Source organism: Clarias gariepinus, chromosome 16 (assembly GCF_024256425.1).
Source record: "Clarias gariepinus isolate MV-2021 ecotype Netherlands chromosome 16, CGAR_prim_01v2, whole genome shotgun sequence".
NCBI lineage: Eukaryota > Metazoa > Chordata > Actinopteri > Siluriformes > Clariidae > Clarias > Clarias gariepinus.
This window is the reverse complement of record NC_071115.1, coordinates 3,407,714-3,435,469: the sequence shown is the minus strand read 5'-3', so window position 1 is coordinate 3,435,469 and position 27,756 is coordinate 3,407,714. Positions and strand designations below refer to the sequence as shown.

The 27,756-nt window shown below is 40.9% G+C and overlaps 1 protein-coding gene across 1 annotated transcript in view; it reads left to right on the top strand.

Annotated features, from left to right (window-relative positions):
- The window catches only part of LOC128544932 (deleted in malignant brain tumors 1 protein-like), a 65,486-nt gene that overhangs the window by 28,010 nt on the left and 9,720 nt on the right, over nucleotides 1–27,756 (top strand). The window contains exons 5-9 of the mRNA XM_053515244.1: nucleotides 3,496–3,810; nucleotides 11,963–12,277; nucleotides 13,606–13,934; nucleotides 25,266–25,593; nucleotides 26,133–26,464. Coding sequence (XP_053371219.1) covers nucleotides 3,496–3,810; nucleotides 11,963–12,277; nucleotides 13,606–13,934; nucleotides 25,266–25,593; nucleotides 26,133–26,464 — 1,619 coding nt within the window. The remainder of the gene's footprint in view (nucleotides 1–3,495; nucleotides 3,811–11,962; nucleotides 12,278–13,605; nucleotides 13,935–25,265; nucleotides 25,594–26,132; nucleotides 26,465–27,756) is intronic.

Here is a 27,756-nt window from a genome sequence, read left to right as displayed (position 1 = left end):
CCCAGTCTCAGGAGCTAGCATTTCGACATTGGGATGTCATCCTAGCTCATCTCCATTCTTTAGGATTGAGACTCAACGCTACAAAAAGCATTCTCTTACCGGTTCAGAGGACAACATACTTGGGTGTCACATGGGCGTCGGTCATTATGCTGTCCCCCGCTCGTATAGAATCCATTCGCAATGCCCTGAAGGACATCAAGCTAGACCAGAGAGTGACTGTACATCGCTTTCAAAAATGAGTAGGCCTCATGGCAGCTGCATCCACGGTGATACCTTTGGGCCTCCTGCACAAGAGAGTGTTTCAGTTGTGGCTAAGAGCCAGGGGATGTCACTCAAGGGCCAATCCCCAAAGGCAAATAAGGGTCTTGGATGGCCGTCCAGCCCAAGGGAGCTGGAGAGGCCATCTTCTCGCATGGCACATCAATTGCCTCAAAATGATGGCTCTATTTTTGGCCCTACAGCACTTCCTCCAGCATTTAAGAGGCTACCATGTTTTAGTGCGAGTGGACAACACATCGGTAGTCTCGTACATTAATCGCTAGGGCGGTCTGCGCTCACGCCGCTTGAACAAGCTAGCCACCAGAGAGCTAAACGGTTGAGGCCACCCACTAGAGCCACTGTCCCTTCGTGGGATTTATGTATCATGCTCAAAGGTCTAAATGACACCCCTTTCGAACCACTAGAGTCAGCGGCTATCAGGTTTCTGACCCTTAAGATGTTTTTTTTGATGGCCATTACCTCACTGAAAAGAATTGGAGATCTGCACGCCTGTCTGTCAGTCTCCCCATCCTGCCTAGACTTTGCGGACGTCCTGTCAGACAAAATTGATCTGAGGAATGTTTCCGGTTCACTCCTATTTATAACCTGCAGGTGCGCTTCATCAGATGACATCACCTGACCGAGGTTATATATGCCAAAATTTGGCGTTTTTGATACACACATGCTTCACAACCGGCAACACAGAAAGATGTTTCCTTAGCATTTTCACGCAGCATCTCGTTCCCGCTTTTCTAGGGAACAGGGTTACAGTACAGCAAAGTAACTCGAGAAGTTTTGAAATCCCCAGTATTGTTGTAGAATGTATAAAATAAATCACTAAACAAAAACAAAGAAATTTCCAAGTGACCCCAAACTTTTGAACGGTAGTGTATGTATGTATGTATGTATGTATGTATATATATATATATATATATATATATATATATATATATATATATACACACACCTGTGGAGGTATGGAAATGCTTAGGAGAGGTGGCAGTAGAGTTTTTGACAAGTTTGTTTAACAAGATCTTGGAGAGTGAGAGGATTCCAGAGGAATGGGAAGATGTGCAAAGCTGTGGCAATTATAGGGGTATAAAGCTAATGAGCCAGACAATGAAGCTGTGGGAAAGAGTAGTGGAAGCTAGGTTAAGGGCAGAGGTGAGTATTTGTGGGCAGCAATATGGTTTTATGCCTAGAAAGAGTACATCAGATGCAGTATTTGCTTTGAGGATGCTGGCGGAGATGTACAGAGAAGGTAACAGGGAGTTGCATTGTGTCTTTTAAGATTTAGAGAAAGCGTATGACAGGGTGACTATGATGTTTGCAGATGACATTGTGCTCTGTAGCGAGAGCAGGGAACAGGTGGAGGAAAATTTGGAGAGGTGGAGGTATGCTCTGGAAAGCAGAGGAATGAAGATTAGCCGCAGCAAGACGGAATACATGTGTGTAAATGAGAGGGACCCAGGAGGATCGATGAGGCTACAGGGAGCAGAGGTAAAGAAGGTGCAGGATTTTAAGTACTTGGGGTCAACGGTCCAGAGTAACGCAGAGTGTAAAAAGGAGGTGAAGAGGCGGGTACAGGCAGTTTGGAATGGGTGGAGAAAAGTGTCAGGTGTGTTGTGCGATAAAAGAGTATCAGCGAGAATGAAAGGAAAGGTGTACAGGACAGTGGTGAGACCAGCGATGCTCTACGGCTTAGAGACAGTGGCGCTGAAGAAAAGACAGGAGGCAGGGTTGGAGGTAGCAGAGCTAAAGATGTTGAGGTTCTCTTTGGGAGTGACAAGGATGGATAGGATTAAGAATGAGTTTATCAGAGGGACAACCCACGTTAGATGTTTTGGAGATAAAGTCAGAGAGGCCAGATTGAGGTGGTTTGGGCATGTTCAGAGGAGAGATGGTGAATATATCGGTAGAAGGATGCTGAGGTTGGAACTGCCAGGCAGGAGATCTAGAGGAAGACCAAAGAGGAGATTTATGGATGCAGTGAAAGAGGACATGAAGTTAGTTGGTGTGAGAGAAGAGGATGCAGAGATAGGGTTAGATGGAGGCAAATGATTCGCTGTGGCGACCCCTGAAAGGGAACAGCCGAAAGACAAAGAAGAAGAAGATATATATACACACACTACCGTTCAAAAGGGTTATTAACCCTTTTCAGCATAAATTTAAGGCATCGTCACAGCTGATCTGTTTGAGATCCCTATTGTAAAGAAAAAATCCCTCTGCAATTTTGCATCCTCAATGACTTTAGATCATATTGGCCCTATTTGGTGGCAATCGTATGAATTCCCTAGGAAGAGTATGTCAAAATCGTTTGTGTTTTGTACCAAAATAACCGGCCTCCTGTTGAGTTTAGCCCCGGACATTCAGTGCAAAAGTTGTTCGGCTCAATGAGCTTTAAATAGTACAGAGTTTCTGAGGGCCTCGTGCTAGGCCCATGGCCCAGACTCTCAGACATCCTAATAGCAGCAGATTCCAACTCTCTGCCAATGATGCACAGGTGGTGTAAACAGCTTGGATGTGGTAATGCTGTCAGCGCTCATCGTAAAGCCCACTTTGGTCAGGGAAGTGGCACAATACTGCATGCCAATATATACAATACGGAAACTCGCGCATTTCAGACGCGCATGTGTTTGTCACTGACACACATGTTCCCAGTAGTAAAAATAAAGTTGTGTTGTGCATTTGTTGTTGGAAATGAGTCTCTCGACGGAGCAAAAGTATTCATAGTTTAGTATTATTTCCGCTTATTGGCAAATAGTCGTAATTAGAGGCAAAGTTTTAAAAAATATGTCAGGACAAGTCCTTATACCTGTCCTATTCCCCCGGTCTAAAAAGTATTTTTTTTTTTCATTTATTCCCATGTTTATTTTTCTGCCATGTACTGTTTCCTGTTTTTATATTCCCCCTTTTGTTCTCTTTTCTTTTATTTTCATGTTTATTTAATGTTTTTTTTCTTTTATTTGATTTTCATTCCATTTCTTTATATTTATACTCTTTCTTTATTTCCCCTTCCTCTCCTAGATGCAGAAATACATAATAATTTAGTACCACATTTCTAATAATATACTCAACAAGCTCCAAACATCAGGGGGCTGGCAGGTTAAACATTAGTAACAAATTGTATTTAAAAAGTGCAGCATCCACTGTATGCTCTCAATAATATTATTAATTAATCATTAATTACATTAATCACTATCATTAATTGATATTGAATTTTGCTCCTTGTCTTAGATGGCGCTAACATACGACTCGTTGGTGGCAGTGACTCCTGCTCTGGTAGAGTGGAAGTCTATTATAATAACCAGTGGGGAACAGTGTGTGATGATGACTGGGACATGAATGATGCACAGGTGGTGTGTAGACAGCTTGGATGTGGTAATGCTGTCAGTGCAAATAAAAATGCCACCTTTGGTCAGGGAAGTGGCCCAATATGGATGGATGATGTTTACTGTACCGGAAGTCAAAGCACCATCACACAGTGCACTCATAATGGATTTGGAAAACACAACTGTAACCATGGTGAAGATGCTGGTGTTACTTGCTCAGGTACAGAAATCTCATATTATGACTTTTTAATAAATGTGATTATATGTTTACTGTACTAATGAACTTTAATTGGCTATTAAAAATATATATAAAGGTGCATATGAGTAGGTTGCCTCCAGGCAGGAGGGGCATATCTCTCAACAATTTCCAATTAAATTAAAATATTTTTTTCCACAAATTAGGAGTGGGGAAATGCTGTGTTATCACTTAAAGGAAATGTGGGTTTGTTACTTGTCAGATATTAAATAGGATAAAAAAACGTAACATTTTGGTGAAGTAAAGACTTTTACTCACGTTTTGAAATTTGTATGATTACAGAAAAAATGTAGAAGTGTCACCCAAAACAAAGAAATAATCTAAACAAACAATTCTTATAACTAACCCCTAAACTAATAACAGAAAAGAAATCTGAAAATAAAACGAAACCTTCTAAACTAAACTCCTTTAAACTAAACACTAAACGTAACACTCCTAATCAATGAGTTGATCTAATACTAATTAAATAATTGAATAAATCAAAGCACCAAAATGCTTCTTGAAATTGAAGTTGAACTTGAATCGTAGTAGGCCAAACTAAAACTCCAACACGTTCAGTGTAAACACACACACAATTCGATACAAGTCAATAGACAGAAACAGAACTATGGATAGGTTTGAATCGCACAAAGCAAAGCATAATTCCTTATGTCCGAAAATACAATAAGCATCTGGAGATTACTAAAGTTGAAGCAGTTTTGTTGAACACATTGAAGCACAAGATACACTGGCGAGGCGAGCACACACACACACACACACACTGAACTCAAGGCCTCAAATACATTCGGCACGTCAGCGGATTGGCAGAGCGTCATGACGTCAAATTGATGATGGACAGCCCAGTCAGCCAATAAACATATACCTAGAAGCGGAATGAGAAAATTTCCACTAGATGGCAGTAGTGATGGTAATGGTAAGGATTTTGCTTATTTTGCTATTTTCTCCATCACACTTTACGGTTTGGAAAATACTGTTTTCATGATGATTGCAGTGCCCTATTTACATCAGATTTAGTGCTGTGTGTTCTTTTCAAATAGTTAAATCTTGGTTTCACTAGTGCAGAGAGGAAGGAAGAACTATGGTTGAGGAAAAAATGTGAATGATTGTGATTGGAGATAACGCAAACGTTTGATATTATCAAATCATAAAAAAGAAAAAAATAACAGTAGCGCGCTATATTTGATGCATTTCCAAATGCATAATTCAAACAAAACACAAAGGATTAAGACTAAACAGCAGTGTAGCCTTAAAAAAATCAGTCTGACTAATTGGCAAAAAAGGCAATTTGCTAGGGACCATAAAGAATTGATTGTGGCACATTGGAAAAAGGCCATGTGGTCTGATGAGTCCAGATTTACCCTGTTCCAGAGTATTGTTTACATCATGGCAAGTAGACAGGTGGATAAAGTGATGCCTAGTATGCCGAGTATAAACCTGTGTGAGCAGTGTCATGATCTGGGGTTGCTTCTGTTGGTCAAGTCTAGGTTTAGCAACATTATGTACCTAAGAAATGATGTCAGCGGATGACCTGAATATACTGAACTAACCAGGGTTTTCCATTAATCTATTTTTTTAAATCCCTGATGGCACAGTCATATCCAAAATGGCAATGCCAGGATTCATCTCAGTCAAATTGTGAAAGAGTGATTTAGGATGTACAAGACATTATATTTCCACTTGATTGTCCACAGAGCCCAGACATTAACCCCATTGAGAATCTTTGGAATGTGCTGGAAAAGTGAGTCTTCTCACTCTTCCATCATCAATACCTCTTTTGATTGTGTAAAGCTGCATTGCGACAATGTCAATTGTTAAAAGTGCTATACAAATAAAATTTAATTGAATTGAATACAATATCTTGGAGAGACAATAATGTGACTCTGGATTACAATAAACGTTGTGATATTGCATAAGCTTATTAAAATGATGTCACAGCGAATTATTGCCCTTATCAAAGCAAAAGGCTTTATAATTAAGTATTATATACTCAGCAAAAAAAGAAACGTCCTCTGACTTTCAACTGATTTTACTTTCAGTAAACCGAATGTGTAAATATTTGTATGAACACTAAAAGAGTCAACACCATAAGACATAAACTTAAAATGTTTCCCAATGTGTCCCTGAATGAAGGGAGGCTCAGAATCAAAAGTACCAGTCAGTATCTGGTGGCCACCAGCTGCTTGAAGTACTGCAGTGCATCTCCTCCTCATGGACTGCCTATTGCGGACAGTCTGAGCACTGATGGAGGGATTGTGTGTTTCTGGTGTGACTCGGGCAGTTGTTGTGGCCATCCTGTACCTGTCACGCAGGTGTGATATTCGAATGTACCGATCCTGTGCGGGTGTTGTTACACGTGGTCTTCCACTGCGAGGATGATCAGCTGTCCTTCCTGTCTTCCTGTAGCGCTGTCTTAGGCGTCTCACAGTGCAGACATGGCAATTTATTGCCCTAGCCACATCAGCAGTCCTCATGCCTTCTTGCAGCATGCCTAATGCACGTTCACGCAGATGAGCAGGGACCCTGGGCATCTTTCTTTGGGTGTTTTTCACAGTCGGTAGACAAGTCTCTTTAGTGTCCTGCGTTTTTAAAACTGTGACCTTAAATGCCTACTTTCTGTAAGCTGTTAAGGTCTTAACGACCATTCCACAGGTGCATGTTAATTAATTGATTATGGTTAATTGAACATGCATGGAAAACATTGTTTAAACCCTTTACAATGAACCCCTCCGCCTCCTCCTTCTTCTTTCATCTTAAAACAGTTATGATTCTTTCCATTAATAAAGTGTAGGTTAATTTGCTTTATTTTTACTTTACCTTTGTATTATATAAATTATTTTTATATAATCATCTGAGTTTCCATTATTTATTATGGGTAAAAATCACTTTGATATACGAGTGCTTTGGATTACAAGCACACTTCTGGAATTAATTATGCTCACAGTCTAACTGTGTATATGATAATATCATATTTTCTAAATATAAAGCAGCTTATGTTGTGAGGGTGGATGACCCTGTCCATGAGTATTTTATAATGTGGGGGCCCAAAACACTTAGATGTAAGGATAAACAACTGTAGAACAAATGCCTAAATGAATGTGATGAAAAACATTTTTATGGGATATGGAAGCCAGGGGCCAATACGGCTTTATAAGATCCAGTGTTAAATGAATTGCAGCTCATATTTATTTATTTAACAGTTTAGCATTGTGCAAATTCCCTTAGGTGAGCATCCCATTAATTGGTCAGGATTATTGTTCATTAACATATTGAAATTTAATCTTTTTAGAATAAGGCCCCTCCCACAATTTTTCCCTAATTACACAAAAATCAAAAGGTGCAGAACTTTATGGAGTCTCTTGGGACCTTTTGCGCTATGAACAACAGGGATTCAAACCATTATCACAATTTTAGGCATTATTTCGAACAAACTTACAAATCAATTTTTCATCTAGGCTGGCAGATTTACCAGCTGAAAAATGAGACAAAACACACACCACTAATGAGTCTCCCCTTAAATGTCAAACTGATAGAAACAGGATATGTGGGACAGGAATTTTTTTGGCCAGGAACTGCTTTTTTTTTTTTATTTAAATTCTCTATGGTTCTTGGTTGCTCAACTCTGTGACATCACATGTCATAAATCAAATATGAAATAAATACACGTTAGCTACAAAGTCTTAAAATGTACATACAAATCACTATGGCCAAACTCACGCTGAATTGTTAAGAACTGTCTAAGAACTGTCATAATGCACAATTAAATTTGACAATAATTAAAAAATTTTTATATTGTATTTCTATGATTTCATTAATTTTATTGTATTTCTATCATCTTAGAAACCATAAATACAATACCCACCATAGGGGAGGAAGTGAAGTCTTTAGGGATTGCGATTGAGGACTAATTTCACAGAGATTTACTTTTGTTATAACGTCAATTTGCAAATACTGTAAAAATAAAATTTAATGGCAATGCCACCAAGAAAGAAAAAATAGTTTAAAAGAATGTAAAGTTTGTTTATCAGAAATATGGAGGACTTTCCCCTTATTTTTTTTCTAGAGTCAGCTGAATTGTCCCAAATTTGAATTATTGATGGTTCTTTGATGTTTAACTATTTGACACAACATCCTATACAGTACATCACTGATGAATGATGCATGCGCGCATTCGGCACGACATCCAATCAAAGTACCGTAGATTCTTTTGATTCGACAGCGTCCAACGTGACAACAACGTGAACTCGCCAGTTCGCGAAATGATACCGAAGGTAGTTTCCTTTGGCTATAAAAATTACGAGATGGTCAACAAAAAACGAATTACAGTATGTAAAACATGCGGGTCGAAGATTACAGACGGAGATGCCACAACTTCCAACTTTGTTCGATACTTGAAGTTGCACAAAAAAAGGTAAGTTTTGAATGAATGTCAAGACTACCTTATCAGCTAAGTAATTTACTAGCTGCATGTTTATATCAATGAGACTGTACGTTTCCTTTCAAATACTATAATCTGCAAACCCCTGCTGGTTCATACTGATCGGGATTTTGAAAGCCGGATTGTTTGTATAAGGTAGCCTACGTGAGTGTATCACACAAGGTAGAGAGCAAAGTTCTTTCATAAAAAAAGGTTTGTTCAATAAATACAGATCTTACAACCATACATAATCTGTATACATTTTATTTTTCTGCTAAAAAGACTTGAAAAGACTTGAAAGTCAAACCGTAGGACTTTGGACTTGACTCGGGACTTGAGGGCAATGAATTGAGACTTACTTGTGACTTGCCAAACAATGACTTTGTCCCACCTCTGGATTTACCTTTAGACTGTCACAAACAACCTACAGTACTAAAGTTAACATTTAGCTATGAATTGTCAAGATTTGTCAATAAATCCCATGATTTTCCACTTGTTAACAGCAACCAGGATACCTGTGACAACAGTGACGAACCTGCCGAACTCTTCTGTAATAAATGTGACTGTAACAGGACAAATTGAGGGAAGGACAATAGACACTGGTGACAGTTATGAGTAAAAATTTTATTCTTTTGTTTATTGGTAAAGAACATATATGTGGTGCAGCTGCAAGTGGCATTCTCCCTTTTCTCACTCTGATTCCTCAATTAATGCTCCTCCAGCATACACTGAAAAAAATTTTGATTAAATATAAATAGATTTTTAAGTTTCCCCAAAGCAAAAGAAATTCATCCATCCAAATCAGAAACAAAAGTTATTACAATGCCATAGGCCAGTAAAACTTATTTTTCTATTTTCTAACAACTTGATTATATCACTTTGGAAAAACCTAAAATTTAACACTATAATTAAGTTTAGTGTTTACCTTGAAAGAAACAAATTACATTTATGTAGTATAAAGTTATAGAAGTAAATTATAGTAGTAAAGTAATCTTTTTCATTATTCTCAAGTTAAAAGTATGATTAGGTAAAAACTAAACTTTATGAATCATACATAAAAATCAACATATAGTCTTTTTCTAAAATAAAGAAATGTAATTATCTCTATGCCAAAAAAAGTTCATTTATGTAGAGAAGTTACATTTATGAATGAAGACAATGAACAAACAGGTTCTCCTCAAAAACATTTATTACCATCCTTGAAACCATACATTACATTTTCTTTTTGTTGTACTATTATTTCTCCAATTCAAAGACAGAAAACAAAAATTAAATAAATAAAACAATGCATTTTTAATAACTTAAGTTTAAGAACCGTATAAACCTATTTGCTAACCATGTGAAAATCTGACAATTGTTTGACAAAGTGACCAAAATGTTATATTTTAATGTCGATAGAGTATTTTTAGTGCCCACGAGGAGTATTTCGGTTTTACTACTGTTGAGTTTAAGAAGATTATTTGAGAACCAAGATTTAACTTCAGCTAAACAATTTGAAAAAGAAGAGGGAGGAAGGTCAGAAGTAGGTTTGAAAGAAATATAAAGCTGGGTGTCGTCAGCATAACAATGAATATTGATTTATCTTCCACTAAATACACCATAAAACATTTTAGGAGATACTCTCTTCATACATTCACCTCCAGGATCTGGGCATGTAAAAACAAACATAGTATTGTTGGTTATGTTAGGCTTGTAAAGTGTGATAAAATAACCATGGCAAACATTGAAACCTGTATTCAGACAGCATACACTAACCTGTAAACAAGTTAAACTAAAATGTTTTATTGTGCTAGTTATGTGTTAATTTAGTGCGTCACAGCCAACTTAATTTGGATGCCTTGTCCAGCTCCTGTGGCTTCCATTCACAATATTACATTTGACACCAAGCTAATTTCTGCTTTTGTGAGCAAGGACATACCAGATCAAGAACTTGAAGATAAAGATTATATCTCTGGTCTTCTCTCTGACAATTCCTCCCTTGTTTCTGATGGTCTCAATTAATTTGTATTTGTTCAAGGAAACCAGCAATCTTGCTTGAGGTGGAGCAGTTATAATTCTCATAAACTCATTACTGATCTTTAAATATATATATATATATATATATATATATATATATATATATATATATATATATATATAAACACAAATTGGACTGGCTCAAGTTCTTAGCAAATCTTAATTACAGTGTGTATAAAAAAAATCACCCTCAGTGCACGGGCCACACCATAAAACTTGGACACGAGGCGAGGTCTTACAGGAAAAAGGGTAATTTATTTAGAAAAAATGGGAAAGGAAAGGGTTAAAGGAGAGAGGACGGAAAGAAAAGGAAGAGAAGGTGATGCATGTGCAGGTCTGGTTGGCCGTTGCCCCCCTGGCATGCGGGCACAGGCTGGTGAGTGGTGAAGGTAGGCAAAGAGGCAACTTTGGACCACGCAGAGGTAGCGCTCCTGCACGTTCCCGTGACGGCGACTTCTCCCGCTGAACGCAAGCCAAGACCGGCCCCTCCCAGTTCTCCAGTCTCTCCTGGACGTCCGTCGGCTGGGCGGCTTTCCCGGCTGGGATCGGGGGCCCTAACTTAGTCCTCTCAGCGGCCTTTTCCACTTCGGCGGCAGGGATGCGAATGTGGGCTCGACGCGGAAGTGGGAGCTCACGCAGCTCGTTCACACGCTGTCCTCTCGCAGAGATTAAAGGGGTGGCATTCCCCCTTTTTAAAGTCTCTGAGTCTTTGAGGTGGGGTGAGGTGGTGGGGGGGGGGCGCCTAACTAGTGAGCGAGGAGTGAGCGAGGAGCGATAATAGAGTTATGCGCACACCCATCACAGGCGCACGCCGTGACATATATATGTAGGCACACAGAGAGAGAAAGCAGCTTAAGTGTTCTGAAGGTCGATGACCCAGTTTTAGAATTGTCTAGAAGTGTCTAAGAACTGACAGTTTAACTACCAATTGATACAAAGTACCTTCTACACCTCATAATTTTCTAGAAATTTTCTTTTGTATTTCTGTCATGTTTCTAATATCAACATATGTTTTGCTGTTTGTCTTAGATGACGCTAACGTTTTTTCCACTTGTTAACAGCGACCTGGATACCTGTGACAACAGCCACGAACCTGCCGTATACTTCTGTAATAAATGTGACTGTAACAGGACAAATTGAGGGAAGGACAATAGACCCTGGTGACAGTCGTGAGTCAAAATTGTATTCTTTTGTTTATTTCGCGTTTGGTAATGAACATATATGTGGTGGAGCTGTAAGTGGTATTCTCCCTTTTCTCACTCTGATTCCTCAGTTAATGCTCCTCCAGCATATGCACACAGACATTCATTAATTAGGCACATTCTCATCAAGTGTGAGTTCTTTCCCACCTGCATGATCCTTACATCCTTCACATACCGACACCAAACCATGCCCTCACCATCACATACTCCTACTATCAGTGTGAGGTTTAGGAGCCATCACTTATGCATACAACTCCATATATATATATACACATAAATACGCACACACACACACACACACACAGACACACACAGAGAAAGCAGCTTAGGTGTTTTGAGAGTAGATGACCCAGTCTTAGAGTTGTCAAGAACTGTCTAAAAACTGACAATTTACCTAAAAACTGGTAAAAGGTACCTCCTACACCTCCTTTTTGTATTTCTGTCCTGTTTTTAATATCACCATATATTTTGCTGTTTGTCTCAGATGGCGCTAACATACGACTCGTTGGTGGCAGTAACCCCTGCTCTGGTAGAGTGGAGATCTATTATAATAACCAGTGGGGAACAGTGTGTGATGATGACTGGGACATAAATGATGCACAGGTGGTGTGTAGACAGCTTGGATGTGGTAATGCTGTCAGCGCTCATCTAGTTGCCACCATTAGTCGGGGAAGTGGCCCAATATGGATGGATAATGTTCACTGTTCTGGAAGTGAAAGCAACATCACACAGTGCTCTCATAATGGATTTGGAAAACACAACTGTAACCATGTTGAAGATGCTGGTGTTACTTGTGCAGGTACAATAAAAAAAATTAATTATGAACTTCTAATAAATGTGATAAGTTTTTTACTAAACAAAAAAAATTGTAAAAACAATACATAGAGCACAATTACTCGGCTTTCTGACATTTGTGCCTTTAGCTTGAGGATCAAGTGGTCGCTGAATTATTGAAACTACTTGAGCTCTTTGTGTGTGTCGACAGAGCAGAACCTAAAGACAACCAGGATGCATTTAGTCTGCATCCTTCATACAGTGTAATTCCAGTATAATACATCCTTCATACATATAATATTACCGCTAGTTGGATTTTACAACGTGCTGCTTTTACTTTGACAAAAGTCTTTTGACACCATCTGCAATGTAGCATCTAGTAGAGCACAAAAATCGCAGCTTTTTTTTTTTTTTTTTATCTTGGCAGTCAGTGTGTCTGTGCATTATAAAGAAGTGTAAAAAATGCAGGTCAGCATTTTAGCATTATCATACAAATATTGATACAAAATATTTTTTTAAGCGTTAAAATGTATATATTTATGTCGAAAGCACAAAATGTATTGCTTTTGTTTTTACAGTTGCAGTGCAGTTGTAAAATAAATTTAAAGTAAAATAGTTGCTCATTAAAGATATTTAGGACTGAGCCACATTCCCAAAGTTTTAGCTACAGCACAACACTCACTTACTTTTACGCATCTTCTATACCGCTTTATCCTGTATTCAGGGTTGCGGAGACCTGGAGCCTATCCCAGGAGACTTAGGGCATGAGGCAGGGTACACCCTGGACAGGCTGCCAATCCATCGCAGGGCAGACACAAATACACACACACACTCTCATTCACACTCTACAGGGAATTTGGTATACCAATTAGCCTAGCCTGCATATTTTTGGTCTGTGGGAGGAAACCGGAGTACCCAGAGGAAACCCACCAAGCACAGGGAGAACATGCAAACTCCATGCACACAGAGACGGGAATCGAACACGGACCCTGGAGGTGCAAGGCGACAGTGCTAACCACAACACCACCGTGCCACTTACAGCACAACAATTTTTTTTCAAATTAAAATTTTTCATGGTTCTTGGTTGCTCAACTGTGTGACATCACATGTCATAAATCAGATAAGAAATGAATACATGTTAACTGCAAAGACTTAAAATGTACTAAAAATCACTATGGTCTTGTGCCAAACTCATGCTGATTTGTCAAGAACTGTCTAAAAACTGTCATAATTTACCTACCAACTGTTACATAGTACCTCCTACTTCTTACAATTTGCTTGGAAGTTCTTTTTTTTTTTTTTGCATTTCTTTCATATTTATAATATCAACATATATTTTGCTGTTTGTCTTAGATGGCATTAACATACGACTCGTTGGTGGCAGTGACTCCTGCTCTGGTAGAGTGGAAGTCTATTATAATAACCAGTGGGGAACAGTGTGTCATGATTCCTGGGACATGAATGATGCACAGGTGGTGTGTAGACAGCTTGGATGTGGCAATGCTGTCAGGGCAAATCTAGGTGCCACCTTTGGTCAGGGACGTGGCCCAATATGGATGGATAATGTTCACTGTTCTGGAAGTGAAAGCAACATCACACAGTGCTCTCATAGCAGATTTGGAATACACAACTGTAACCATGGTGAAGATGCTGGTGTTACTTGTGCAGGTACAATAAAACAAATTGAATTATGACCTTCTAATAAATGTGATAAGTTTTATATTAAATAACTAAATTTCAGTAGATTGTAAAAACAATATATAGATGTAGCACAATTACTTAGCTTTTTGACATTTGTGCATGTACATGTATTGATAATATAGTGTTTGCTGGATTATTAAAACTACTTGAGCACTTTGTGTGTAGACAGAGCAGAACCCAAAGACAACCAGAATGCAGATAGTTTGTGTGTTTGCTGATAATCTTTATGCAGTAGAGTCAAGCAGAAGAGCCAGCACTCACCAGTGTCTTAAAAACCATGAATACAATACCACCCATAGGGGAGGGAGCAAAGTCTTTAGGGATTGTGATTGTGTAGGACTCATTTCACAGGGATTTACTTCTAACATGTCAATTTGCAAATAATGTGAACAAAATGTAATTTTATCTAGAAAAACAACTGTCACGAACTAACCGGAATGATCGGAAGACTTAGCATTTAGCAGTTAGCCCTTTGTAGCGTGGATGGTAAACCCAAACGCGGAAGTAAGCGAGTAGACAGGATAACCACGCGATTTTGTCTAAGGACTCTCACACAAGGGGAGCAAGGAAAAAACACAAATTTAACCCGCGTCCTATAAACACACACTTGAATCAGAAAGCAGACCCAAGAAAGTGAGTACTCACGATTTGGCAGACGGACAGTCTGGAACAACATGGGCGAAACTCAATGACTGAGCGATGTGATGCGACATCTTGCCTCCTTTTATGCTTCCTGTGTCGCGACCGTACTACTTCCGTGTCCTAATGCCGGTCGCGGAGGGAGTGTGTATGACAGTACCCCCTGTGATAGAATACCCGACGACGATAGTCCCCGATGAGTTTGGGGTTGAGGATAAACCGGGCCAGAATCCAAGATCTTTCCTCGGGGCTGTAACCTTCCCAGTCGACTAAGTATTGGATGCCTCTGCCCCGAGTACGTGATTCCAGGATCCGGCGCATGGTGTAAGCAGGGCCACCGTCAATGATCCGGGGAGGTGGAGCAGGGTGGGCGGGTGTAACCATGGGTGATGTGGTGAAGGGTTTAAGTTGTGATATGTGAAATACCGGGTGAATTCGGAGCGCCGCAGGCAGCTGGAGCCGGTAGGTGACAGGGTTGATTCGGAGGTGGATGCGGTATGGACCAATGAACCTGGGTGATAATTTCTTTGTTTCGGTATGGAGATGGAGATTTTTTGTGAAGCGCCATACCTTGTCACCTACATTGTACAATCGTCCTGGAGGGTGTTGACGCGATGTTGGGCGGTGTATTGGATGTTTGCTTGATGTATAGCCTGATTGGCTTGAGCCCAGAGCCGCCGACACCTGCGGACCAACTGTTGCGCCGACGGTACATCAACCTCCGGTTCTTGGTGTTCGAACAACGGAGGCTGGAAACCGTGACATACCTCGAACGGACTGAGATTGGTGGCGGAGTTGATATGGAGGTTGTGTGATAACTCAGCCCATAACAGGTAGCGAGCCCAGGAGCGCTGGCGATCGGCGACGAAGCATCTCAGATAGAGCTCCAGTTGTCCAGTTGTCCTTGGGGAACCTGCCCGGGTGACATTTTTTTCATGCTGCCGGGAGAGGGTGTCGGCCTTGGTGTTTTTAGACCCCGGGCGGTATGACAGATGGAAATTATAATGTTCAAAAAACAATGCCCACCGCTCCTGCCACGGGTTAAGCTGTTTGAGGTTGCGTATGGAGATAAGGTTCTAGTGATCTGTCCAGATTATGAACGGCTCACTGGCGCCCTGGAGCCAGTGACGCCATTCCTCCAGAGCCCACTTTATGGCCAGCAGTTCGCGGTCCCCTACTCCGTATCGCTGCTGAGTGGGGTCAAATTTTCTGGAAAAGAAACTACAGGGATGTAGTTTCTGATCTGGACCTCGCTGGGAGAGAACAGCCCCAGCACCCACATCTGAGGCGTCCACCTCCACAACGAATGGTTTGTTTGCATCTGGATGGAGAAGAATTGGAGCAGTGGTGAAGAGGTGACAGAGTTTCTGAAAGGCGGATAGGGCGGTGGAGTTGAGGCTGAAAGGCCTGCTCCGTCTGACCATTAGTCTGGGGATGGTACCCAGAAGATAAACTACAGGTGGTCTGGATCAGACGGCAGAAGGCCCTCCAGAATCGGGCAGTGAATTGGGGCCCTCTGTCTGAGACGATGTCCTTGGGGAACCCATGCAGACGAACTACGTGCTCTAATATCAGCTCCGCAGTGTTTTTGGCTGATGGGAGTCCGGTGAGGGCCACCAGGTGCACGGCTTTTGAGAAACGGTCGATGATGGTCAGAATGGTGTTTTTCCCTTCTGAGTCCGGCAGGCCCGTGATGAAATCGACGGCAATGTGCGACCAGGGCCGACGAGGAACAGGAAGAGGGTGGAGTTCCCCTGGAGTCGGCTGGTTGGTATCCTTTGCCTGGCGCACACTGGGCACGCTCAACTTTGTGAAAATGGTGGCACCAGAGAGAGCGTCCAGGGCAGAGTTGGTAAGAGGCAGCAGAATTCGATTCTTAATGGTGATGTTATTCAGTCTCCGATAGTCGACACATGGGCGAAGTTCACCTCCTTTCTTTTTCACAAAGAAGAACCCCGCGGCGGCGGGCGAGGAGAAGGGTCTGATGGTACCTTGGCGAAGGGCGTTCGACACATACCCCTCCATCGCCTGCGTTTCGGTGGCGGAGAGAGAATAGAGATGGTCGCGGGGAGGTACGGAGCCTGGCTGAAGGTCAATCGCCAGATCATAAGGGCGAAGAGGCGGAAGGTGGGTGGCGCGTCTCTTGCAAAACACTTCAGCCAGGTCCCGGTAAGCGGGGGGAATGGCGTTGGTGTCGACGTCGGGGGCCTCAGACTCCCTAGAGCACATCCCAGCCGGTCCTGATATGCAAAGTTCGGAGCAGGTCGGCCCCCATTGGAGAATTCGATTCTGGGTCCAGGATATGAGGGGGTCATGCTGTAGCAGCCAGGGATGTCCGAGGATGATGGCTGGCGATGCGATGGTGGTGAGATGGAACTGAATCTGTTCTTGATGCGTGCCAATAACCAGGGTGATGGGTTGAGTCTGGGTGGTGATGGGGCTGGATGTTAAGGGCCGACCGTCCACCGAGGTGATCTGAACCGGCTGGGATAATGCCTCAAGTTTAATCCCCAATCTTTTGGCATAAGCAGAGTCAATGAAGTTACCTGTGGCACCGGAATCGATAAACGCAGTACTTCCGACTCGTTTGTGGCCAAACTGGAGATGTACTTGTACCGAGAGACGGGAGGTGTTGGTGGTGATCGGGAAGAGTTGGAGATGACCCGGTGAGTTGCTCTCGTTCCTCACCGGGTCTGGACGTTTCCCGGGCGCAGAGGGCAGATGGTTCGATGATGTGCGGCGGACCCACAGTATGCACAGAGCCCCTCCCTAAATCGTCGCTCCCGTTCTGCAGCGGTCAAGGAGGCGCGTCCTACTTGCATGGGTTCCCCGGCTCCCGTGTCAACCACGGCGGGTGGTGGAGATCCGACAGTTCCAATGACAACGGGGTTAAATGCGGGTCGGGCTTCAGGTGCTGGAACGTGTGGAAAAAGGGAGGGTGAACGTGATGTGACAAATGAAAAGGGTGGCGTGGCAGGCGGCAGGGTTCGGGGGGCTGGCTTGGGACGAGAGAGCAGACGTTGGTCAATTCGGAGTGCTAGCTGGATAAGGCCTTCCAGCGTCGCAGGCAACTCTCGTCCTATGAGTTCGTCTTTGATGCGTGACGCCAACCCCTAGTAGGTCGTCCGGAGGGCGGAGTCTCCCCAGGTGGTTTGGACAGCGAGCGTGCGAAATTCCGCCGTGTAACAGCTCACGGACGAACCTCCCTGCGCAGATGGTATAGCTTTGAGTCGGTCTCGACCTCACCGGCTGGATGTTCGAAGGTGAGTTTCAGTTGTTTGGTAAACTCGTTGTATGAATGCGCGGTCTCTGAATCGAAGCGAAGAACCGCCGTGGCCCACTCAGCTGCCTGCCTGGATAGCAATGAGACGAGGAAAGCAATGCGCAATCGATCAGTGGAGTATTTGGTGGAATTAAACTCAAACACTAGGTCGAGAGCAGTTAGAAACACACTGCATCTCCCGTCTCTCCATTTGTCCGGTAAAGCGAGGAAAACATCAGAGGTTGGAGAAAGTGGGGGGGTGCGGTGCTGCGGCTGCCGCGACGGGAGGCCGGTTAGCTGCGCTATCAAGCACCTCGTGAAGGGCCGCGTTCTCCGCCCGAAGCTCCGCCACCTCGCTTGGACGCTTTGGCGAAGAGTAGCGAGCTCTCCGTTGAGCTGATTGATTAGCGCGGCGTGCTGATCTACCACGTCGCAGAGGCGCGCATACTCCGCTGGGTTTACCGCTTTAGGCTCAGTCATTCTGTCACGAACTAACCGGAATGATCGGAAGACTTAGCAGTTAGCCCTTTGTAGCGTGGATGGTAAACCCAAACGCGGAAGTAAGCGGAAGTAAGTAGGCAGGATAACCACGCAATTTTGTCTAAGGACTCTCACACAAGGGGAGCAAGGGAAAAACACAAATTTAACCCGCGTCCTATAAACACACACTCGAATCAGAAAGCAGACCCAAGAAAGTGAAAACTCACGATTTATAATATATTTTACCCATTTAAAGTTATTTCAGGTTACCGTATAAGCAGGTATACAAACCGTGGGGTGTGCACACACAACAACACCCCTCACCCTCCACCCAAATATAGAAAGCTGTATTTTGAAAGAGAGTCTAAAAAATGATCAGACAGAGCTAAACATGTGAACTCTAACTTTTACAAATAATGTTAACAGTATTTAGCATTAAACAGTGATTTTAAATTAGTTTTTATTTTGCTCTTTTCTTCTGTAATCATCTTTTTTTGAAATGCACTGCTCAAAAAAAAGATGATATGAGTCAGCTGAATTGTCCAAAATTTGGATTCTTGATGGTTCTTTGTTGTTAAACTCTTTGACATTACATGCTAAACATCATTTATGAATTTACTATTCATTAGCTATGAAATTTTAAAATGCAAAGATTTACCTTTAAAATAACCTACTGCACCTAACATTTTGCTATGAATTCTCAAGATTTGTCAAGAAATGCTCTGATTTTCCCTTTGTTAACAGCAACCAGGATACCTGTGACAACAGCCACGAACCTGCCATATACTTCTGTAATAAATGTGACTGTAACAGGACAAATTGAAGGAAGGACAATAGACACTGGTGACAGTTGTGAGTCGAAATTGTATTCTTTTGTTTATTTGGCGTTTGGTAAAGAACATATATGTGGTGGAGCTGTAAGTGGTATTCTCCCTTTTCTCACTCTGATTCCTCAGTTAATGCTCCTCCAGCATATGCACACAGACATTCATTAATTAGGCACATTCTCATAAAGTGTGAGTTCTTTCCCACCTGCATGATCCTTACATCCTTCACATACCGACACTAAACCATGCCCATTCTATATATACATATATATACACCGTGGATATTTACAGTGGATATATATACAGAGAATGACAGGTCCATAACAGGACGCGGATAAGAATTCAGACATCACACAGAATGTGATCCCCCGCGATGACGCAGTTAACGATGCCCCGCCCAATAAACGCCCCCATGCGCTTGCTAAAAAGATGGTTGCAATGCTGTATAATCCCACCAGATTCAATATATACAGTAACATAACTTATGTCAACATAGTTTCATAATTAGATGATGTGGTAAAAAAGAGGAAAAAAATATTATATAAATTAATAATAATAATTAATATTAATAAAACAGATTTAAATCACTCAATACACAACCACAATAATTAATTAATTAAACTACTTAATTAAACTACTTATTGCTATATTTTTCACGACATCCTTAACAATCGTTAAAGACATAGTAACGTCTGTAATTTATCTATACCGGTCGTTGTAGGTACGCAATACAAGTTCAGGCTATGTACAGTATTTTACATTACGGTGTATTTTATCTATTTCTGTTTAATGCACTGGTAGATAATATTTTGCTGCAGAGTAAAGCTTAAAATGTAACTTTTGCTTGGGTTTGTTTTCGTTATATTTTTTATGTTTTCGCTGAAGTTTTTAATCGATTAATAACGCATAATATCTGGAACAAATATCTGTTCATACGGATCAGTATGGCTTTATTCATTTAACCAGTAAAACGTTCCCCCATCAAAGATCTGATGGGACATTAATCACTTATCACTACGGTGAATAGATGCGGCAGCAGAGACAGATTAAATCCCCATAAACATTCACACTTGAGAACAATACTAACAGAACTAAACAGTTCCAGAGTGTTGGCGCCTGTTATCAGGACAGGGATCACCTACAGGATAACACTGGATTTTTCACTGCTTATATATTTTTACCATAGTTTCATTTGGTTTTACACGATGGCTTGTGTTTTTTGTGTGTGTGTGTGTGTGTGTGTGTGTGTGTGTGTGTGTGTGTGTGTGTGTGTGTGTGTGCGAGAGAGAATGAGAGAGAGCGCGTGCGCGAGAAAGGGTTTATATTGTGCTTACTACTATTAATAAAAAAATATTTCAATGTAACCCATGAGTCTCAATCACAAATTTAGCCAACGCTGTAAACAGATGACACAACAAATTAAATACTCTGAAACGTTCATTTGAACATTTAAAAATATATACAAAAACATAAATATAAAAACAATCCACTATTATTGTTAAAGTCAGCCCGTGGCTGTTCAGGATCAAGTTTACGGGGCTTCGCAGTCTTTCGTTAATTTTACTTCTGACTCAAAACCAATATGGCTTATTAAAGGTGCACTGTTTTATTGGACATGGCTGTTCTGTAATGTTCAGCAAAATAAACACTGTCTACAGTTTGAATAGACTTTGAACGTCTTAAAGCCACGATGTAATAGGGACAAGTCTCTACAGTTCCTTCTGCAGTAATGTTATCGTGGTGTAAATTATTAACGTATTGATGTATTTCACTTGCAGACAAATTAGATCATGTGTCTGTTTAGTAATCAGCTATTTACAAGACAACGTTGACGCACTAACGGCAACACACTAACCTGTGTGTTTGTGTGTGTGTGTGTGTGTATGTGCTCCTGCATTCGTCAGGTTTGTCTGAGCTGGCTTTAACACAAACACATTTGCGTGGCGGCAGGACGAAAAAACCCGTCTTAGCACCAACTAACAGTCAGTAGTGGGCGGAGTCAGTACATTCTCACATTCCACTCCTCCTAAGTTTGTATTTTAATGAAGTTCTAAGAAAATTAAGAAAAAAAACAATTTGGGTCACTAAAGCACAAAATAGCACGGATGCAAATAATCAAGTGTTTAATTGTTGTTTTCTCAAAAATGATTTTCCCAACTTGGCGTTTATAAAGATTCAGACAGACTGAATTTAGGAATGCACCACTAGGAACCTAGAACACAAACACACACACACACACACACACCAAAGAGCAAAGCGGAGATGCGCATTTACACCTCTGACCGTCTTTTGTCGTGTAAATGAGTATCCTCTTTCACCTTCCAATCCCCCCAGCACACACACTCTACACTGTTGCTATGATTGTTGGGGCACTTGGTTGTACACAGCACTTTAACGTATAAACACTTACTTCCTGGTTTGTTTTATTTTAAATATTGTTTATTACCATATTCCGCAAAATAAACAATGTTATCATTGTGTAAATTATTAACGTATTGGTGTCTTTTAATTAAGGACAAAAACAGACCCTGCGCTTGTGTTTAGGACTGATGCTGAACAGCTGTGTTCATAGGTTTAATCAACGATTTACAAAACGACAGGTAAAGCGTTTGTGGATGAGAGGTGTGTGTGTGTGCGCTCCTGCATTTCTCCATTGCTTTAACACAAACATTTGCACAGACAGGTCTAAAGAACCCCTCCCCCCACCAAAAACACACACACAGAGCAATTAGCACCATGTCATAGTCAGTATTCTCCACTGAGGTTTCTCACCTTCCACTTCACCTTCGAGTTCTTATAACCCAAAAATGTATTTATACTAAGAAAAAAAAATATTATGGGTCACATAATCAAAACACAAACTAGCACAGATACATATGATCAAGCATTTAACTGTTTTTATTTGTTTCTATGACAACTGTAATAATTATTAATATTATTACTAATTAGCCCAACTTTTTGACTATTTAAAACAAAGTCGTCTCCCATTTTTTGCCCTTTGAAGTAGTTGTTTCAAGTAAATGTTTTTTTTTTTTTAAATACCCAAACAATCCCCCAACAATTAAAACACGCACACATGACTTTAAAAATAAATGTTATTCTTCCAAAACTAGTCAAAGGTAAAACAGTTTGTATAAAACAGTTGAATACATGTTGTATTTTGCTTAAAGGTCAGTAAAATACCTGGATAACACCAGCTGCTTATCAGTCTCTATCTGGTTCTTTTATATTAAAATATCCATTTTAAAAAATATTAAAGATGGAACAGTTTAAAACCCATCTCCATCTCTGTAGTGCAGTTTGATAGCGTCAGTTCGGCGGGGGTGGGGGTGGGTTGTTAAAATCATGTGATTGCAACTCAGCGCAGCTAAATTGCTGGCTTGTTTTAACGTGTTCTTGAGAACAAAGCGCCATCTAGTGGTGGAACCAGGTAAATTAAATAAATAGGGCTTGAATGAGCGTGTTTACTGTGAAATCTTGACACGCCTTGCTGGCAGGAAAGGGAGGGGGGACTACGGCGTGCATAGGGCAGCCATACGCCATTCGCACGCCATTCACACGGTCGCGGCTATTTGGCGGAGACAGGGGTAGCTGCAGCTCGGAGTAATGGGCGTGTCGAAATGTTGGGGCGTGCCGAAAGGTAGGCGGTCGTGCCGAATGCTCTTCATGATTGGTTGCACAAGTTGCCTGTTTAAAGGCTAATATTTAACGCTTTTGTTCTTTCTAATGCGTTTAAGTAGTGCAGCCAACATAATCCTCCATATTAAAATTCCATTCTATACCTGTAAAATATCAATATTACAAATATTCCTTTCTAAACATTCTACTGCGTTGCCACGCGTTACTGAGGTCGTCCTCACGCGTTTGAGTCATGGTCGTGGCTAAAAGGGATATATAGCCCCGACCGGAAAGTAACAATGAAATGAATTGTTATACCTATTGTATAATGTTACATGTCTAAAACTAATCCTTTCTGTAATACAAAAAGTTTTACTGTTGTACAGTGAGAGAAAAAAACGTTAGATTGATGTGCGCATGCCCAATAGAGCTCGAGCTGTATTCCTTCTAGCCTTAATCGTATTAAACCCATAATCAAAATCAAATTACAATTATTTAAAAGAATATAGTACCACAAGCTGTTCATAAATTTAATGTAATTTTAATATTTTTGGAATACTATTAACTTTGTATTGGTTAAACAAGACCAAAAAAAGTTACAGAATTAGTCATTCAGAATGTTTTAAACTGACAGTTGTTTTTCTGTAGTTTTACTAAAACTGCAAAAAAACTAAAAACAATCTTGTTTTTACTGTTTTGTTCACCGTTTTTTATACTGTTTTATATTGCTCTTTAAAATGTCAATTTAATCAACTAAAATAAGTACACTTGCACTATTCTTATTGCACAGTTTTTCACCATATCAGCCTTCTGTGTTGTATACTGTGTCATGTCGTGATATAGGACAGACGCAGATGCAGGGTTGCAGGAAACCGATATTTATTTATTTAAACAAAAGAACTTAACTAAAGCAATAAAAAACAAACTAAGGCTCAGCCCGATCTGTCGCAGCTTCCCTCACTGGGTCTGCAGGCGGGCCGTGACTCTTCACAGTCTTTAACTACACCGGCTTCTCCGGACCCCGTCCTGCAGACACCTTTACTCCTGGGGGAAGGGGACAGAGTCGTCAGCATGGGCACAGTCAAGAACATGAAAGACACAGGTGCACAACGGTGAACAGACAAAGGGCTACGGGCTCGGCTAGTATATATAGAGACACACAGGGGTAAACACAGGTGAACTTGGTCTTGTGCTAATACAGATACCGGGGGACAAGTACACACGTAGACACACTAGGGGGTGACAAAGCTACGGCTAGTAATCCGGAGACCCAGATCTTTTTCCCCCGGACTGAGGTGGTACCGATGTTACATACTGTCCCTTTTTGCAGAACAGTAACTCAATTATCTTACCTCTGTTGTTCTCCAAGTTCTTCAAGTGTTATTTAAGTTTTTTTTTTAGGTTTATTTAAGTTTTTTTAGTGTTATTTGTAATAAGGGTCGAGAGAAATGTAATTTCAATTCTCTATATGTACATGTGGCAGAATTGACAATAACGTTGACTTTGACAATGCCTGAAAAGGACAAATATAGTTCATAAAACCCCACAATAAAGAGGAGGATGGGTACAGTTTAGTAACCTTTGAAGTGGCACTTATTCAGTAACGGACACAATTTTAGCCAATAAAACATTTTATTTTAGAGGCAGAGCTGCTCAGTTTAAGAGTATACTCCACCCAACCTGTACACTCAATCTGCTCATTCATTCATTTATTTATGCTGTAGTAGCAGTCCATGGAACAGAATCCTTCAAAGTCTCGGTCAGAATAAAATGACGAGGCCTAAAACATTTCACAAGGCCTAAAAACATCTGTAGCGCAAAACGGACACAGATACAAACTGCCAACCCTTACTTCGAGGGAAAACCTGTCCGTGTTTCGTCTCACAGTAATATGTGTCTGTCGACAACAATTAAACTAACAATTAAATGACGAAAATAAAGAAAAAAAAATATTTATATTGACTAACCACACCAAGCCTTACCACCGCCATGTTCTTCCACGCTAAAATAAAGGTACTTACATATAAATAGGATTACCGCTGATTGGCCTTTCACCAATGAGAAAGCTTTCGACATGCCCCTAACTTTTGGCACGCCCCTACCTTTCGACACGCCCCCTACCCTTCGGCACGCTTATTGACCAACGCAAAAGCTCAATTCACCCACCCGTTTCTTTTGACATGCCCTCTACCCTTCGGCACGCCTTATTGCTCCAGCCTGCAGTTATCCCTACTTGATTTGGCGTGGCTTCATCTGTATATACGCACATAGAGAGAAAGAGAGAAAGCAGAAAGCAGCTTAAGTGTTCTGAAGGTCGATGACCCAGTTTTAGAATTGTCTAGAAGTGTCTAAGAACTGACAGTTTAACTACCAATTGATACAAAGTACCTTCTAAACCTTATAATTTTCTAGAAATTTTCTTTTGTATTTCTGTCATGTTTCTAATATTAATATACATTTTGCTGTTTGTCTTAGATGACGCTAACATACGACTCGTTGGTGGCATGAACTCCTGCTCTGGTAGAGTGGAAGTCTATTATAATAACACGTGGGGAACAGTGTGTGATGATGACTGGGACATGACTGATGCACAGGTGGTGTGTAGACAGCGTGGATGTGGTAATGCTGTGAGTGCAAATCTAGGTGCCACCTTTGGTCAGGGAAGTGGCCCAATATGGATGGATGATGTTCGCTGTTTTGGAAGTGAAAGCTCCATCACACAGTGCTCTCATAGGGGATTTGGAACACACAACTGTAACCATGGTGAAGATGCTGGTGTTACTTGCTCAGGTACAATAGAAATTCTTAAATTATGTCCTGACAATAGACCCTGGTGACAGTCGTGAGTCAAAATTGTATTCTTTTGTTTATTTCGCGTTTGGTAAAGAACATATATGTGGTGGGGCTGTAAGTGGTATTCTCCCTTTTCTCACTCTGATTCCTCAGTTAATGCTCCTCCAGCATATGCACACAGACATTCATTAATTAGGCACATTCTCATCAAGTGTGAGTTCTTTCCCACCTGCATGATCCTTACATCCTTCACATACCGACACCAAACCATGCCCTCACCATCACATACTCCTACTATCAGTGTGAGGTTTAGGAGCCATCACTTATGCATACAACTCCATATATATATACACATAAATACGCACACACACACACACACAGACACACACAGAGAAAGCAGCTTAGGTGTTTTGAGAGTAGATGACCCAGTCTTAGAGTTGTCAAGAACTGTCTAAAAACTGACAATTTACCTACAAACTGGTAAATGGTACCTCCTACACCTCCTTTTTGTATTTCTGTCCTGTTTTGAATATCACCATATATTTTGCTGTTCGTCTTAGATGGTGCTAACATACGACTCGTTGGTGGCAGTAACCCCTGCTCTGGTAGAGTGGAAGTCTATTATAATAACCAGTGGGGAACAGTGTGTGATGATGACTGGGGCATGAGTGATGCACAGGTGGTGTGTAGACAGCTTGGATGTGGTGATGCTGTCAGAGCTCATCCAAGTGCCGCCTTTGGTCCGGGACGTGGCCCAATATGGATGGATGATGTTCGCTGTTCCGGAAGAGAAAGCAACATCACACAGTGCTCTCATAGGGGATTTGGAACACACAACTGTAACCATGGTGAAGATGCTGGTGTTACTTGCTCAGGTACAATAAAAAAAATGATTATGACCTGGTAATAAATGTGATAATTTTTATATGAAACAAATAAATTTTTGTGGATTGTAAAAACAATACATAGAGCACAATTACTCGGCTTTCTGACATTTGTGCCTTTAGCTTGAGGATCAAGTGGTCGCTGAATTATTGAAACTACTTGAGCTCTTTGTGTGTGTCGACAGAGCAGAACCTAAAGACAACCAGGATGCATTTAGTCTGCATCCTTCATACAGTGTAATTCCAGTAATACATCCTTCATACATATAATATTACCGCTAGTTGGATTTTACAACGTGCTGCTTTTACTTTGACAAAAGTCTTTTGACACCATCTGCAATGTAGCATCTAGTAGAGCACAAAAATCGCAGCTTTTTTTTTTTTTTTTTTTTACACTGCGCAGTCAGTGTGTCTGTGCATTATAAAGGAGTGTAAAAAATGCAGGTCAGCATTTTAGCTTTATCATACAAATATTGATACAAAATATTTTTCTAAGCGTTTAAATGTATATATTTATGTCGAAAGCACAAAATCTATTGTTTTTGTTTTTCCAGTCGCAGTGCAGAGTTTAAATAAATTTAAAGTAAAATAGTTGCTCATTAAAGATATTTAGGACTGAGCCACATTCCCAAAGTTTTAGCTACAGCACAACACTCACTTACTTTTACGCATCTTCTATACCGCTTTATCCTGTATTCAGGGTTGCGGAGACCTGGAGCCTATCCCAGGAGGCTTAGGGCATGAGGCAGGGTACACACTGGACAGGCTGCCAATCCATCGCAGATACACACACTCTTATTCACACTCTACAGGGAATTTGGTATACCAATTAGCCTAACCTGCATATTTGTGGTCTGTGGGAGGAAACCGGAGTACCCAGAGGAAACCCACCAAGCACAGGGAGAACATGCAAACTCCATGCACACAGAGACGGGAATCGAACACGGACCCTGGAGGTGCAAGGCGACAGTGCTAACCACAACAACACCGTGCCACTTACAGCACAATTTTTTTTCAAATTAAAATTTTTCATGGTTCTTGGTTGCTCAACTGTGTGACATCACATGCCATAAATCAGATAAGAAATGAATACATGTTAACTGCAAAGACTTAAAATGTACTAAAAATCACTATGGTCTTGTGCCAAACTCATGCTGATTTTTTAAAAACTGTCTAAAAACTGTCATAATTTACCTACCAACTGTCACATAGTACCTCCTACAATTCACAGTTTGCTTGGAAGTTCTTTTTTTTTGCATTTCTTTCAAATTTCGAATATCAACATACATTTTGCTGTTTG